This window comes from Eurytemora carolleeae, unplaced genomic scaffold (genome assembly GCF_000591075.1).
Source record: "Eurytemora carolleeae unplaced genomic scaffold, Eaff_2.0 scaffold1370, whole genome shotgun sequence".
In the NCBI taxonomy this organism is placed as follows: domain Eukaryota; kingdom Metazoa; phylum Arthropoda; class Copepoda; order Calanoida; family Temoridae; genus Eurytemora; species Eurytemora carolleeae.
Genome location: NW_019397260.1, coordinates 22,231 through 39,166, shown reverse-complemented (window position 1 = coordinate 39,166; position 16,936 = coordinate 22,231). Strand labels below are relative to the sequence as shown.

The 16,936-nt window shown below is 32.4% G+C and overlaps 1 protein-coding gene across 2 annotated transcripts; it reads right to left on the bottom strand.

Annotated features, from left to right (window-relative positions):
• Window positions 1–338: 338 nt before the first annotated feature.
• On the bottom strand, window positions 339–15,819 carry LOC111713093 (uncharacterized). 2 transcript variants are annotated; one of them, XM_023487888.1, is made up of 10 exons: window positions 15,733–15,819; window positions 13,380–13,506; window positions 12,939–12,980; window positions 10,214–11,082; window positions 8,966–10,154; window positions 6,588–6,646; window positions 4,689–4,807; window positions 3,986–4,088; window positions 3,054–3,149; window positions 339–636 (listed from the first exon to the last, which is right to left on the bottom strand). In XM_023487888.1, the coding sequence occupies exons 1-10, from the start codon at window positions 15,790–15,792 to the stop codon at window positions 568–570; spliced, it is 2,733 nt and encodes a 910-aa protein (XP_023343656.1). In that variant the 5' UTR covers window positions 15,793–15,819; the 3' UTR covers window positions 339–567. The 2 variants fall into 2 exon arrangements, with proteins under 2 accessions (XP_023343656.1, XP_023343657.1); XM_023487889.1 differs by lacking the exon at window positions 12,939–12,980.
• Window positions 15,820–16,936: the final 1,117 nt, after the last annotated feature.

Here is a 16,936-nt window from a genome sequence, read left to right as displayed (position 1 = left end):
TAGCTAAACCACATAAGTTAAACCGTGTAGCTAAACCAAATAAGTTAAACCGTGTAACTAAACCAAATAAGTTAAACTGTGTAGCTAAACCACATAAGTTAAAACGTGAAGCTAAACCACATAAGTTAAACCGTGTAGCTAAATCATATTAGTTAAACCATCTAGCTAAACCACATAAGTTAAACCGTGTAACTAAACCACATAAGTTAAACCATGTAGCTAAACCAAATAAGATAAACCTTGTAGCTAAATTAATAAAAAAAAAACTTTCCTCAATATGAAAACATATGTAAGACGACATATGTGAACTTTTTTCTATTAAAAAAATCAATTATAACCTGTAAAATTTATATTTTTCAAAGAAGATCGTTTTTAAGTAAAGAAACATACTATCGTTTCGTTTTTCGTTTTTCAAAAGCTGGAAACAAACAGTTTGTTAGCTCCCTTCGTTTTTCAAATTACGAAAGTTCGCTAGTTTTGAAAAAACAAAAACGAAACGAAAAACATTAGTTTTTTTGGTCGTTTTTAAATTTGATTACCCCGGAACCAGCCTACCTGTAACTATGTTTAAATCCATATACGGTTATTTACCTTTTCATCCCTGTAATATATGAGTTCTCCTTCACTCAAGATAAACTAAAACAAAATATTTTCAATTTTCGAGAAACTTTTCGAGAAATCTTGATGACAGACAATATACGCTTTGTATACAAGACAAAGTAGTATTCTCTGTTTGTTAGTTCTTTTGTCCGATCATAATCACATAAACCCCTTGACCAATTTGCCTCAAATTTAGTTTTGGGAACTCGGTAAAACCATGGGAATGTTCTTAGCTTGGTTTTGAAATTCTAAGTCGATTAAGTAAACCCCCCATGCAATATATGTATATAATAGACTAGATGAAGTGCCCGGCGTTGCCCGTGGAATTTTTTAAATCAAATCTAAAAGCAAAAAAATTCCGTATTTTGTTTTAAAAAATTTCGATTTAAAATAAATCTAAATTTGTTTGGCCTATGTTACCCCGAGTACTCAAGGGTTCCCTAAAAAAATCAGCCCATTCGGTTTATATATATATATAAGGTTGTAATCTCATTTTTTGGGTGTTTGTCTGTTTGTTTTTTCGATCATAACTTACGGATCCCTGGTCCGATTTGCCACAAATTTTGATTGAGTAGCTCGGGAGACTCACGGAAATGTTCTTAGCATTGTAATGAATCTAGGCCCCGATAAATCTCCGAATACTTAACTCTTAGTGTAATGTCAATCTCTCTGACTCTGGCTCTAGCAAAAACTCAAGGCTCTATACACGTCCGTCTAAATCGACTATTCGTACTATACTACTTTATTAGATACAGGTAAAAAGAACTGACCGGAATGGCCGGTCAGGGTCAAAATGAAACATTGATATGATAGATAAACGAACATAGATAATAAAGATATTACTAGCATGATTACATAATTCATTACATCATGCTTTTTTATATTTTAAGATGAGTGGACTTTAATAACTAAAATTCAGTTTCCCGGTAAAATCGTTTAAGTGCGGGTAAACGGCGGGAGTAATTTTTATAAACCTGGGCAGCGCTGGGTTCCCAAACTAGTATATAAATAACTTCCCTTCGTCAGCACTTCAATTTTACCAATTATTCCAGTTTGCACCAACAATTATACTAGAAATATTCAATTTAGAACCCACTCAAACTGGTTTTAATGTTTTAATCTGATCAATAACCAGATAAAACCAGAATTTGCATTATTTATGTCTTCTAGAGTTTAGGATTTACTTGTTTATGTTTTGATTGCAAACGGTTACGCCGCTTGTACTAATGGGCAAATTATACAAACTTAAAGATCAATTACAAGTTGCAAAAGTTGTTAATCTTACATAGATAGACACATCATACAGACTTCTACCGCTAATGGGAGAGACCGGCCAGGTAACCTAATTGAACCGAGAGTGACGTGCAGTGTCAAAGAGAAGTAAATTAGGATTCATTCGAGACGTTTGAACTGTATATAAATTCTAACTCAGGGCGTAAATTCGTTTGTAAAATTTCACCAGAAGGAATGATTTCTACTTTTACGCATGTAAAGTACATAAAAAACATTGTATCTATTGCACAAGAGAGGCATTCGAATAATTTGCAATGCTAATTGCCCAACACTCTCTACTTTTTCTTCGGTAGGTCAGTACAAGAATGTAAGGCAAGGAAAGTCAATTGCGGTTGTGTATACTCTGTGTACATATTGAAACCAGTTCTCTCTGGGCGGTATTTGTAAACAATAATAGATGCATCAGTGTTCGTTTAGTATCCGAGAAGGTTAAAAGCATTAAATTTTGATAATTTTGATAATTTACATAATAGTTTCCTATGACCAGAATATTTCATTGATTTTTTATGTGAATGATGGATCCCATGTCAGGCTTCGACATCCGTCTTGTGTTTACATTAGCGCCCAGAGACAGTACACTGCAGTACTAAAGATGTGTGCACTTCTGAAATGACTTTCCTTGCCTTACATCCTTGGGTCAGTATACTTCAGATTACTGGAGAATATTCTATTAGATCTAATTAAGCATGAAAACCTTAAATATGTGCACTCTGTAGGGTTTACATATTCGCTGAAGTATCTTTTACAATCGAACTTCTCAAAAATAATGGAAATTATTTCATACGTAACAATAATGACTCTCTTATTCCACGTATTCAAATATTAATATTTATAAGCCCTCCTACTTCAGTAGTTTTACGTATATTTATTGTACCAATGTTTTTCTAATATCCGTTTTGTACATGTAAGTGACAAAGGATGTTGTTAGTTGACCAAACGGCTCGACCAAATTGGCTGAAATTCTTGGAGGGAACACATGGGTACCACGGGGGTAACATGGACTATAAATAAATTTTTGTTAGATTGTTTTTCTTTAATAATCATTTTTTTCTTCAAAATTCAAACTTTATTTTGCACGGGCAACACCGGGCACTACACCTAGTAAGTAATTCATACTACAGTAAATCATATGATTATATTTCATGAGAAGTTTGTCTGACCTTGTCATGGAGTTCCTTGCTCTCTAGATGCTGGTTGTTCTCATCATGAACCAGAGCACAGATATTCACTTTGTGAAGCATTTCAGATTCAAGCCTCTATACAATATAATACAGTCAGAACCAGGAAAGATGAAGAAAATGTGGTTCCTTTTACTCAAGGTTGTATATAAGATCAGATACTCTGGATGCGCTCTAAATGTAGGAAAATGTCGTCTTTATTGCATAAGAGACTCTAAAACCTCATATGACGTCACTGATTCTTGAAGCTTTATGCAATTCTAATTCAAGTTTTCAATTTTTGAGGTCTTTGTTATTTCGTGAGCCACAAAATTTATTATATTCTTTTAAAAAACAGTGATGTCATATGAGGATTTAGAGGGTCCATTGCTGTAATGGTCGTCTTTACCTACATTGGAGCGTATACAGAGTATCCTACCTTATTATACAACCTTGCTTTTACTTAAGAAAATAAGGATTTTGGAATTTGACGATGTCAATGTTCAAATTACGAAATCATTACAGTTATATTTCATAAATGAAAGAATAAGAGGATGTCAAGCATTCTATTGTTTTCAAGGTCTCATTGTAGTAAATAGTTTAATAAAAAGACAAAAAACCACAGATTAATTAAAATAACAGATAGAACACTATCTGTCGTCTTTTCAAGAATCATAAGTAGAGAGAAAGAGATCCTGTCCTTTGCCGACTACGCGTAATTTCTTTGAGCTTCTACGTCAGGGTTATTGTGAACGAAATACTTCTAAATCTTTATAAGACGATATCTAGTGTCCTAAGTGTTAAATTTAATAAATCTGTAACAAAAACCATGAAGAAAAAGAAAGTTGACATCAACAACACAAATGAGGCAAAATAATAAAAAAATTAAAAAAAGAACGTTTAAAAAATACAAAAAAAATGTTTGTGTTTGTTACCTTTAAACTGATTGTATAATGCGTTGAATCATCTATTACTGGAATTATAAAATCATCAATTGTTGCCAATATCTCGGTGTTTCGAATCCGAACCCGATATCCACTAAAAAAATGACTAGAAATGCAAAAAAGCTTATAAATTGCATTAAAAACATTATGTATTTAAAAACAATAATTAACTAACCTGTTTCTGTAAAAATTCATTTCTATAAAAACATCTAGCTTGTGGAATTGTTGTTTATTAAATGTGTGAAAATGTCATATTATTTGAAAAAAGTCCGGTCTGTGATAAAAAATCTAAAATAGCCCATAACTTTTTGTGACTAAAGCAACAGATCTAAAAACTATATTTTTGGAAAGCCCTTGAAAAATGCATGTAGAAACATGTGTCACATTTTGATATTTGTTTAAAACAAAAAAATATTTTTTCATTTTTTTTTACTCTTTTTTATGCATTTTTTTCACCCTTCCTAGCACCCAAACTATTACAGCTATTTGTCTAATTTTTTTTTCTTTGAGCTGGCCATGAAAAATTAGGTTATGAACATGCATTTCAACCCTATAACTATTCTCTAAGGCCTTTTTCTAGGGAGGGGGGCCGCCAAACGCCACCCCCCAGGCTATGCATAGATTCAGACCCCCCACCCTTTATAGGGTTAAACAAAATGTTTGAAACTTTACGAAAATAATATTCCTTACTTACCAGACGTTAGGGCTTAGTGACCTAGACCAAGTAATATCATCAGAGGCAGGTCCTATTTGAAGATCTAAAGGGGGCAGTGGTTTAGTTGAAAACTCAGAAGTCAGGGGCATTGACTCAACCTATAAAATAACAGGTAAAATCATGGTCTATACAGACAACTCCTTTTTCTGAATTTTTACATCCCTTTTTCATGTTCTTTTGTTTTGCCACAAATTCAAATTTTCTAATTCCTAAGCTTTGCAACCTGATGGTGTAAACCTTTGACATTTCAAACTTAGATTATTCGAATAAACAAAATTCATGGTTTGAAATATCACAGGTCTAGGGCATCGGGTAGAATGATATAGGGTTCATAAAATCTGAGTTTGTGTGAAATACTCAATTCCTTTGTGATAAAAAGAGAAGCCAGAAGTTGTGCGTCTAATACAGTTTACCCATAGATTATATAAAATAAAAGATAGGACACTAGATGTCGTCTTTTCAAGATCTAGAAGTATTTCGTTCACAATAACCCTGAGGCAGAGGCCCAAAGGTGTTATGCTTAGTCGGAGAACAGGCTTTCGCTCTGTATTTCTCTTTAATTAATTGAAATATATATATATATATATTTTAGATATAAATATTATTAAAATATTACACAAAATATTTCAAGAAGACGACTTTTTTTGTCGTTTTATTAACCCTCTCCCGGCTGGGCTATTTTTGTCCAATATTGGCTGGGGGGGGGAGGTGTTTTCCATCCCCCCTTCCTATGATTTTGCCCTTAGAGTTGAAATAGAGGCGTGTGATACATGTCATTAGTCCAACTTTTCAAGGCCTGCTCATCAAAAAAAATTCTACCTCTAACTCTGGCGTGGGTACAAGGGAGGATTAAAAAATGTTCAAAAAGTACGTCGGAAAAATATACAGAAATAATTATTTTTCATTTTTACAAATGACACGTATGTTGTTACATACAATTTTTACACAAAACAAAAACAAATTATGATTATTCTATGTACTCTCGATTGGTTACTTTTAGTTACAATTTTGAACTTCAAATTGAGGGACAAAACTTAATAAAATAGAAATTTGAAAATTGCAAATTAAAAATGTATAATCCTGTCATATGCTGCAAAATATCAAAATTTTATGCCCACTAAGATATATAGACAACTTTGAAACATCTGAGACATTGAATTCTTATACAGCCAATTGACTCTTGAATATTGTAACATCTATGGCCTTCGGTTTTACCTTGTCAACCTACTTTTTTGTAGGCATAGACATATACATTCTAAAAATGCAACTTGCATGTTTTTAGCTTAAGTTTAAAAGGAGTATTTGGAAAAATACTGCTCGGTTTTTGTGTGAGAGCGTGCACATCTTGATTTGCAGTGTGCCATCATGCATAATTAATTGGTGGCAAAGGTTGCAAAAACGTGCAATCTTCTAGAACTAATTTATACAGTTTACATGAGAATTTGTTCCTCAAAAATGCGCAAATCAGAATAACACACAAGCGGAATGGCACAATTTTGAGCGAAATGAAGTTTGCGACTGATTGCGCAAAATACTATATTTTCGCGTAAGGATGTAGCGCAACGAAGGCAAAAATTTTCAAAAGTATTGCGAATAGAAACCCTATCAAGTGTTTAGCGTTTTTAAGTTATGGAGAAAAACCCACAGGGGGGTGGGGGGGGGTCTGGAAAACACCACTCAATTGTGAAACGTGATAGGGTTAATGGTTGAAAACGAGATTTGTATTCTGGTACATGACAGTTGGACAACAGGTGACAAGGATCAGTCAGATTTTGGACCCAATCAATTTCAATTATGAAACATTGAAGAAAATACTCAAAAATAAAACCCACTTTTAAAAATATTCCATTTGGTATTTAGTTATTAGTATGATCCTACCTCTGAATCACTTCCATCTGGAGTAACCACGTGGATAACTTTTACAGTGTATATCACTCCTTAATTATAGTATTTAGCACAGATTAATAAAAATACAGAATGAACTCTAGATGTCGTCTTTTCAAGATGTAGGGTTTTTTGTTCACACTAACCCTGAGGCAGAAGCCAAAAGGAGTTAAGCGCATGCAGCGTTGAATAACAAGACAGAGAAAGCGTGCGCGTAACTCCTTTGGGCTTCTGCCTTAGAGTTATTGTGAACGAAAAACCCCTAAATCTTGAAAAGACGACATTTAGTTTTCTATCTGTATTGTTATTAAATTTTGATATTTATGAATTAAATTAGGTGCCACATATTTTTCAATACTTAGTTTCATCGTAGTTCAGTTTAATCTAGAATTTATGAGAGTTCAAAAGAATTTATTAAATGTCATCTTGACAATTTTGCAATGGGCTTTATACAAAGAGAATAGAATATATATTAGAGGGGAATTTACTAGAAAAAAGTGTAAAACGGCCATTTTGTTGTACTGTTTCCATTCTGCAGGTGTACTTCACATATTTATGCTATATAACCTTTTGGGTCCTGGAATATCATTTTATAGAAAATCTAAAATTAATAATAAAAGAAAACCAAATTATGAAATAGGCTGGTTTCATAATTGACCAATGATCATTTCACAGAGACTCTATGCCTTTCACTTTACAAACGATGATTTTCCGTTATAACTGTAAATCAAATGATGTTTTTTATTCACCAAATTCAATATAAAGTTTATTTAACAGCTTTAAAAAATTCGAAATCGAAATGGATAGTCTAGGGAACATACTGTATTAATGTACTCTACTGCATATAATTTGTGAACATTTACATGATTTGTACACTTTGAACTCCCTTCCAGGCTGATAGGGACTGAAAAAATTCATACTGAGAGATTCTCTAAATTCCCCTCTAATATATATTCTATTCTCTTTGGCTTTATACTAATAAACCTAAATCTAATTGTAACAATGAATAAATAGCCATGAAATATGCGAAAACAGATTTGAAGAGCTCCATATACTTATTCAATTGAAAAAAACTAAATATCTACAGCATTTCATGATCAATTTAGAGGATGAGATTAAATAAATTCTTTCAATGTTTAAAAGTTCCGGATTAAAATGTAGAATTATCAGCAATTATTTTTTATAAAACCATTTGTACTTTAACCCTATTGAGGATAATGAAAGTGTTCGCTTTAAAAGTTTTAACTTATAAAAACCAGTTTTAAAAACATTAATTTAATATAATCAATATAATCTGTTCCTATAATCGTTGAACGATGATTAGTATTGCTAATAGCTTTCATAATTGAGAACCACGTAATTAATCTTTGAAAATCATATTAACAAAATTTTACGAAACTTTTTAAACTGCTTAAAAAACATTTTTGAATGTGACATCTTTTACATTCTTTTTGTAAGAAAAATGTAAAACCATAACTTAGAGAACATAACACTTTAAAAAGGGATATTGGGACAGTGTACACCAATACTTATACTTTGGCTTACAACTCGAAAGCTTATTTTGGATTGACATTTACAAATATGCTTGACTGCTTGAACTAAGTGCAGTCATTAGTTACATTGATAGGATCTGTAACCATTAGAAATGGAACTATAATTATGTTTTTAAAAGAACTTCTTAACAAAGTGTATCTAATTGAAATGTTCTTAATGAAAAACTCAACAATGCAGGTCTTAAATGTATAGAAATTACATTATTTGGATACATTTTTGATAACAAATTCTTTACAGGAAAGACTTAACTAAATACAGGGTGTCCCAATAAACATGGTAATTTAGTGACGAATTCGATATAGTCTTTTTAAATAATTCTTTGATTTAGTATAGTGATTCCTACTGATAAAGCTGTAATCTGTAAGAGTTTCGTCTGCTATGTTCACATTTTGTTTGTTTATGTTTTTACTGCAAACGGTTGTACTTAGTAAAACAAGAAAATTGCAGTATACAAACAGAGTAAACTGGTCCGTCTTCACTGTTCATCTCACGGAGACATTATAGATACATCTTTACAGTCTTTTACACTTTTCATAAAATAAACTCTAGCAGACATAATAATATTATGGCTTTTGAAATTAGGTATTACAATGCTGATTCATAACAAAGACAGTATCCAATTCGTCACTTAATTCCCATGTTTTTGAAACACCCTGTACGTAATTACTTAGTACTTTTATCCTTGATAAGACAAATATTTACAGGGCTCCCCGTTGTGAATCGGAAATGCAGATGTAGGTTTGGGCAATTAAAGTAGGATCAAAGATTTGCGAGCAAACAGATTTAATTTAATATTTATTAGTATTTATATATTGTACCTGATCCGATTTGGTCTGGTAGTTTAGTGAAGGTATAAGTATCTTTGTCTCCTGGAAGCTCATACACAGAATAGTAATGGATCTCTGGTGAGTATATGCAAAGCTTGTACTTATGGAAACTTGAAAGTAGCATCAATGGAGGCTTCCAGGACACAGTGAGGCTGTTGCAGAAACGACCTTCGAGGATCAAACAGTTCGGAGATTCTGGTCGAGTAATGACGTTGACTTTTTCCCATTTAGAAACAGTTTTTAGGTTGTCAAAAACACAAACTGTAGAAATAGACACCACATATTCTGTCTCGGCCTTTAGTACATCTAAAGTGAATTTATTCAAGGTAGCCCCAGCATGTTTGACTGTCATTTCCTTCTTGTATGTTCCATCCCTGGATAGAAGACTAAGGTTGTATGCCTTCAGGTGGGGGTGTTTTTCTGGAGCAATCCATTTCAGGTCCATACTTGACATTGTTACATTTTCCACTGAAAGGTTCATAACAGGCTCAGGTTTTGTCATTACTATCTCAAAGATAGGTTTCTGGGTGCACCTTTCTCCAGTTTTAGTGATGAGTTTAATGAGATAAGCTTCCCCTGGATTAACCCCGACAATGGTAAAGTTGGTTAATTTGCTACTTAGTTCCCGCTCCCAACTTTCATCACTAAGATCATAATCATCGATTGTTTCACATCGCTCAACAGAACTACTATGCATTGTAGAGGTCTGGATCTGGGATAGACTGGAGATCTTCTTCTTAAAAGGTTTCTGAACATTTAGAATGTTTGGGTCTATCATGATGACATACTTGGTGAACTCACCCTTTGGAGGTTCCCAGATCACTTCAATCTCATTTGTAGAAACATCCTTTATCATTCCAGACCTTGGTTTCTCTGGTCCATAAGGAAGAAGAGTTGTAACAATCCTAATGCCTTTCATTCTTGATTTCCCAATTACACAGACAATTGTTATGATATATTCTGTTTTACCTCCGTTAAGATCTAGGAAGCTAGCTCTATAAGGATCATCATTTTCAAGATCATCCACTGTCTTAGCCTTCAAAGTCACAGAATTGTTGCTTGTTTCTGCAGGATATATAGTTACATCATACGAGTCAATAACAAGTCCATCAATGTTTGTGTTGAGCCACTTTTCAATGCTAGCAGCATACCAGGTCACATGTATTCGATCTTCCTCAACCTGAAAAAGAGTATGATAAAATGCAGGGGTGTTTTAATCTAAAACTAACAGATATATACCTTTAAACACTGAAACTCATGATTTGATTTGGTGATCAATGGCCTGCACAGTCTGTAAATTGTATCATCTGCATGTGTGAGGACACGTAGAGTTGATTCCATCCCAGAGGAATGAGCAAGTAAGTCGAATAAAAAGAAAAAATCCTTTCCGGTCTTTTCAAAAAACACATTTTCCAGTGAAAGTTTTTTAATTTTGCTTATCATCGAGCTGATGCTACGGAACCTCAGAAACCAAACCAAGGACCCAAGGCTGCAGATGAAGCAAAAGAATTGCACAGTGATTTGAGTGTAGGCTAGGATGAGAAAAAACTTGACCTTCTTCCCCTGGCATTGATAGTGGATCATTCCATCTCCGTATCCAATCTCAGGAACATCTGTCACGGCTAAGGAGCAGTTTGCTGGCCCTCTATATTCATCTGACCAGACATTAAATATAGTATTTAAAGGGATAAAGGTCATCATAAGTAGTATTCCCAGAATGTTCTTTAACATGTAGGTGTTGTGGATGATACTGGATTGTTTCAATGAGTTACATATTTCATTCCTACGTCGTTTTCTTGAAATAGCTTCAGAGTTGGCCTTGTCATCACAAACATCTTCTGCTACATCTGGATCTTTGCCGAAGAGGGATTCTTCAACTATATTTACATAAAACCTCTCCATTTTTCTTCCAACCTGAGGAATTTTATTAAAGAATTTTTCCACCATTACGATTATAACTGCTTGAATGAGAAGCATGAAGGGAAGATACTGCAAGTAGTTGTTGCTAACAGCAGCTATACACTTCTCATTAAAATGTGCATATTCTGTCATAGCTGCATCTTGAACTGGATATGATCCTGCAGATCCACGAGATGAATTTGTTGCCCCTAAATTGTAATCAGTATATTTCAGGGGACATTAGATCCAAAACTAACACTTGGCCCATTTCTAACACTTTGTTATAGAAATGGGCACAACTTGAAAGACTGGCTTTTTAGGATCCCAACCCATATTGGGAGTAAAAGTCGAAAATTAAAACTATAACCAGCAATTCAATTTAATTAAAACAAAACTCATTTTCATAAAATAAAATAGATTACTAAAAGTAAAAGTTATTTAATGATGACTAAATTATATCTGAATTATTTCTAGAGTATAAGTTTCCACATTTTATCTTAAATAAGAGAATAAATTTGATTTTATTATCTGAATTTTAAACTGCAATTTCCTGCAATTCTACATTGCAAGAATAAAATAATATTAAAATTTTAATTTAATTCTGAATGCCATATTTTTTTTATTTTAAAAGAACAGAATGTTTATATTTTCTATTTTGTTAATATTTTACATTAAAAAAAATCTTGTTTTGTTTCGTAATTTGAAAATTGACATTGATATAAATTCGAGTAACTGTCTCAAACGGGACATGGAGCTGAAATGTTTCAAAATAGAGATATGTTCGAAAATGAAAATGAGTATCATAAAAAACTAATTTTCACACTTTATTATTAGTTTAAAGTGGACATTTTTTGTTGCAATAAATAGTTTTAGCCATTTTTAAAAAATGTATGGGACAGTTTTGTTCAACTCGTCTTGGATTTAAATATATATGCGCTTAAAAAAGATAATTTTGCAAATTTGGCTCAAATTTCTCAATAGATGTAAATAGCCCCAAAAATCAAAATTTGGGCTATATGTCATTTTAATTTTCTGGCGTCTGTGCGCCTTCCAAAACTAAATAAAACAAGTTCAAATCAATCTTTCAACTTAGTTAAAAACTTTGAAAACACATGAAAATCACACTTGAAAAAAAAATCAATAATGTATGTGATTTCCTTGCGCCTGTGTAAAAATATCATTTTATTTAGCAAAAACCTGCGTTCTTGCGACGCGCAAGAACACATGAAAATGACACTTGAAAAAAAATTCAATAATGTCTAGCGTTAGAAATGAGCCAAATGTTAGTTTTTGAACTCAATTTCTCTTGTAATTAGAATAATGCTACTATACAGAGTTACTAATACTATTTGCATGGGTGCCCTGTATAAATACATCCTCTTTAAACCATTTAACACAATGTTAAAACATAGAAAACTGTTAAATTACATAATTTAATTCTATTTCGTACTGTGTGTTTCAGGTACTGCATGTCTCAACATATATGGTTCAATTTTCATATATTTTGACAGGACGTTATGATAGTTAGAAGTTTGCCATTTTGGCTTGGTTGAAAATTAACATCTAGATAATTTGAAAAATAAATTACATTCACTCCATATAGTATAAAAAGTGTTACTATTTTCGTACTTTTTCGAATGTACTCCATTATTTTTCAGCTCTTGCTTTTATAAATATCCAGGATCAATCTGTTGTTGCATATGTTCACTACATCTACTGGAGGAATGTGATTTGTTTAGATTCATCGGTTTTGGAGAAAATTGGATTTAATATCTATTTAACGAAATTTCATCAAAACCACATAATACGTTTGAAAGACAAAGATAAAAAGGAATTGAGTCTTTGCCACAAACTCTGATCTTCTAATCCCTACATCTGTGCAGCCCAATGTCGTAGACCTTTGATATTTTAAGCTTTGAATTCTATGAGATTAAATATCAGGTTGCTAAGATATAGGGATTGGAAGAATTCAGTTGACTCAATTTCTTAACGAACTCAACCTAGCCAAAATGGAAAACTTGAAACTGCCAAAAGTATCGTAATTTTGATGTTACAGTCTACAGACCTCTAATTGGCGTCCAAGGATCGAGACGTAGAAATCGGGTACCTAAAAGGTGTTTTTTAGAACCCTGCAAGATTTTGGGGGAAATGAAAATAAAGTTTTACTCTCAAATGTCGTCTTCCTTTCAAATCGTCAGAAGATGAATATGCATTCGAGACATTGATACTTTTTAACTTGAATTACTCAAAATACTCTGATAAATATCAGCAAGTATTTTAACATTGCTTTTTATGTTTTACATTGTGTTTAAAAAAGAACCTTAACCCTAATTTAATGCAGAAAGGGGACACCCCAAAATTAAGACACCTCTGACATTTTAGAGTTAATCCTGCCCAATAATCTTATAAAGTTCTAAACATTTTTAAACAAGAATTAACAAGAATTTACGAGAGATTATATTTTTTATCATTAAAATCTGTTTATATTAATTCATTAATATCTCACCCAGAACCATGCATGCGATCTCTCCATTTCCAAAGGTGAGAAACCGCACTGAGATTGCTACTGCTCCAATGGTTAGAAGTAAGTAGCAAGCATAATCTCGTACAACATCAAATGTATGCTTGAACACCTGTAAATACAGTGTAAATAAGAAATAAGAATAATTTTCTTTAAAGGGACAGGCCGGCTATTTAAGGTATTTAAACCGAGTATGCAGTGTTGTGGACAAATTCTTTAGGATTCATTTCGTTTCCACGATGTATAACTACTGAGTTTGAGTGCATAGTCTACGTTCAAAAAATGAATTTGGTGGATACGTTTTCAGAATCGGGTTTATTCAATTATTAAATAACGACGACGAAAAATAAAAATTATACAGTAAACTTATTTGATGGTTAGGAACATATTTCTCAAAAGAACTTTTTCAATAAATCAATGCTAGAATCAATTATTTCATTTTCATCATTATATTGCATTTCTTATTTTCTATGAATTTATTCGCAGATTTCTACAAATTCTTCAAATGTCGTCTTTTCAATCAGGATTCTAGAAAATCTGCAGATAAGATTAATTTTTATTTTCTCCACTTGTTTCTAAGCAACTAATTAGTTTACCGTAAAATTTTTTTTACATTTTTTGTCGTCGTTATTTAATAATTAAAAAAAATCTGAAAACGTTTCCACCCAAAAATATGATTTTGAACGACAACTTTGCGCTCAAACTCAGGATTTACAGATCTTTAAAAAGTTTTATATGTCTCAAATGAATCTTAAAGAATTTGTCCACAACACTGCATACTCAGTTTAACTACCTTACATAGCCGGTCTGTCCCTTTAAAATGTCTTGCTCTATCAGATGACAATGATAAATAAAAAGAATGGACCAGTTAGGGTTTAGGCACTACGACATTTAGAATAAGGCAACCACATTTTTATATTGATTTTTATAAAATTTGACTTTTTTGACCTCATATTTATTTACTTAAAGAATAAACTCGAATCCATAATTTAATATTATAAATTTGTTGGCGTGGGGCCGGGGGGAGCTTTTGATAGAAACGAGACTATTTAGTATCGCATACAATATCGCAGGATTAATCTACTAAAGATTGCCACAAGACATGAAACATCCTAGTGAGATTCTGAAATATCTTAAAATGTTTTGATGCGAAGCTGATTCTTTATATATTTATATATAATCTAATACGATATAAGTCTATAAAATATGTCTGATACAAAAAGCGTCCAAAATAACATTACAAAATTTGTCTAAATGTGCCTAACCCTAAAGCTTGACTAACATTATACTTGAATAATTATAAAAAGCACTTTTAACCCTAATTTTACATTTTCTTGCCTTTTTCTGATATCTTTAAATTTGAAATAAGAAGTAAATTTGTACAACCAAAAGTCACTGAACCCCCCCCCCCCCATATAGTAGAACATATGACTAATATTTACATCGAGACATATGAATTGTTTATTAGTTTTAAATTATCTAACTTATCTTTCATAAATACAAAATAATTATCAAAATATCTTACACCAGATCATTAACTACTCATTAGAAATATAAGAAATAATATTATGGATTTATTCAAGATACAGATTAATCGTACTTTTAAAAAATCCGTGAAAATCACATAACCAAAATTAAACAATATTTTTACAATGATTAAAAGGTTATTTTTAAGAGGATACAGAGGATACAGAAGATACAGAGGAACCAGAGAATACAGAGGATGCAGAGTTTACAGAGGATACAGAGTATACGGAGGATACAGAGGTACATAGGATACAGAGGATACAGAGGTAACAGAGGATACAGAGGATACAGAGGATACAGAGGATACAGAGGATACATAGGATACAGAAGATACAGAGGATACAGTTGATACAGAGTTTACAAAGAATACAGAGGATACAGAGGATACAGAGAATACAGAGGATACAGAGGATACAGAGGAAACAGAGGATACAGAGGAAACAGAGGATACAGAGGATACAGAGGAAACAGAGGAAACAGAGGATACAGCGGATACAGAGGATACAGAGGATACAGAGGATACAGAGGATACAGAGGATACGGAGAATACAGAGGATAAAAAGGATACAACGGATACAGAGGTTACAGAGGATACAGAGGATACAGAGGATACAGAGGATACAGAGGATACAGAGGATACAGAGGATACAGAGGATACAGATGATACAGAGGATACAGAGGATACAAAAGATTCAAAGGATAAAGAGAATACATATGATATAGAGGAAACAGAATTTTTTTACATTTATTACGATAAAAATAAATATGTTTGATTGAGATAAATATTGTGCAGAGCAGACCGAATTTCTACCTTCTGATATGCAGGTTCTGAAAGCCAGCTTTTCACCTCTTCTTCAAGTGCAACACTCATAACTTATTTCATTATCTTCTGATAAACTACAGATCATAAAGGACAATATTTGTTCTATCTTACATATTGAATTATATAGGAAAATATGTGTTCTATCTTACATATTGGATTATATAAGACAATATTTGTCCTATCTTACATATTGGATTATATAAGACAATATTTGTTCTATCTTACATATTGGATTATATAAGACAATATTTGTTCTATCTTACATATTGGATTATATAAGACAATATTTGTTCTATCTTACATATTGGATTATATAAGACAATATTTGTTCTATCTTACATATTGGATTATATAAGACAATATTTGTTCTATCTTACATATTGGATTATATAGGACAATATGTGTTCTATCTTACATATTGGATTATATAAGACAATATTTGTTCTATCTAACATATTGGATTATATAGGACAATATTTTTCATATCCTACATATTGGATTACTAACATATGGGACTGGCGTTGCCAGTGGGGAAAAAAATTTGAAAAAAATCAATTTGGAAAAATCATTTTTTAGCCTATAACGCGGGGGGCCACCCATGAGTGTCCACAAAAAATTTCAGCCCATTCGGTCCAGCCGTTTGGCTGGACCGAATATGTATATACGATATTGGAATGGCCTACACGTGACACATGTTGTGACATCCATTTTTCAAGGGATTTTCTAATAAATAAATTTTAGCCCTAGCTTACTTAATAAAAAGTTATGATTTGTCCACCCTACCCTATGCATTAAAAAATATTGGCAAAATAGGCAACTATGCTGTTAAAAAAGGGAAGAAGTTTTTTATTTCAAATTTAATCTATATATAAATTTGGCTTGTCTGAGTGTTTGTTTGTTTGTCTGTTTGTATCCAATAAACGTCAAAACGGCTGAACCGATCGGGCCCAAATTTTTCGTGGGACATCACGTGACCACAGGGAAGGTTTATACGAATCATAAAAATTAGAAAAATGTGTTTTAAAGGTTTTTAATTTTGTAAAAAAAATTTAGTTTTTGAAAATCCGCAAATTATTTTTTTAAAAATCCGCGAAATTTTCTTCTTCTTTGTTTTAAAATGTAAACAAAGAAGAACTTGTTCAAAATTTGAAAAGAAGATGGGCGCGAAGCGCCCTAAAAGCCTAGTAATGTA

Bases quoted from the DNA above. Each gene is read 5' to 3' on its own strand.
- LOC111713093 (XM_023487888.1), bottom strand. From the start codon at position 15,792: ATGAGTGTTGCACTTGAAGAAGAGGTGAAAAGCTGGCTTTCAGAACCT. The intron at 12,981-13,379 runs GTGAGATATTAA...AACACCTTTTAG, and splicing joins GATCGCATGCATGGTTCTGG to GTACCCGATTTCTACGTCTC. The intron at 4,808-6,587 runs GTAGGATCATAC...GTTATTTTATAG, and splicing joins CAGATGGAAGTGATTCAGAG to GTTGAGTCAATGCCCCTGAC.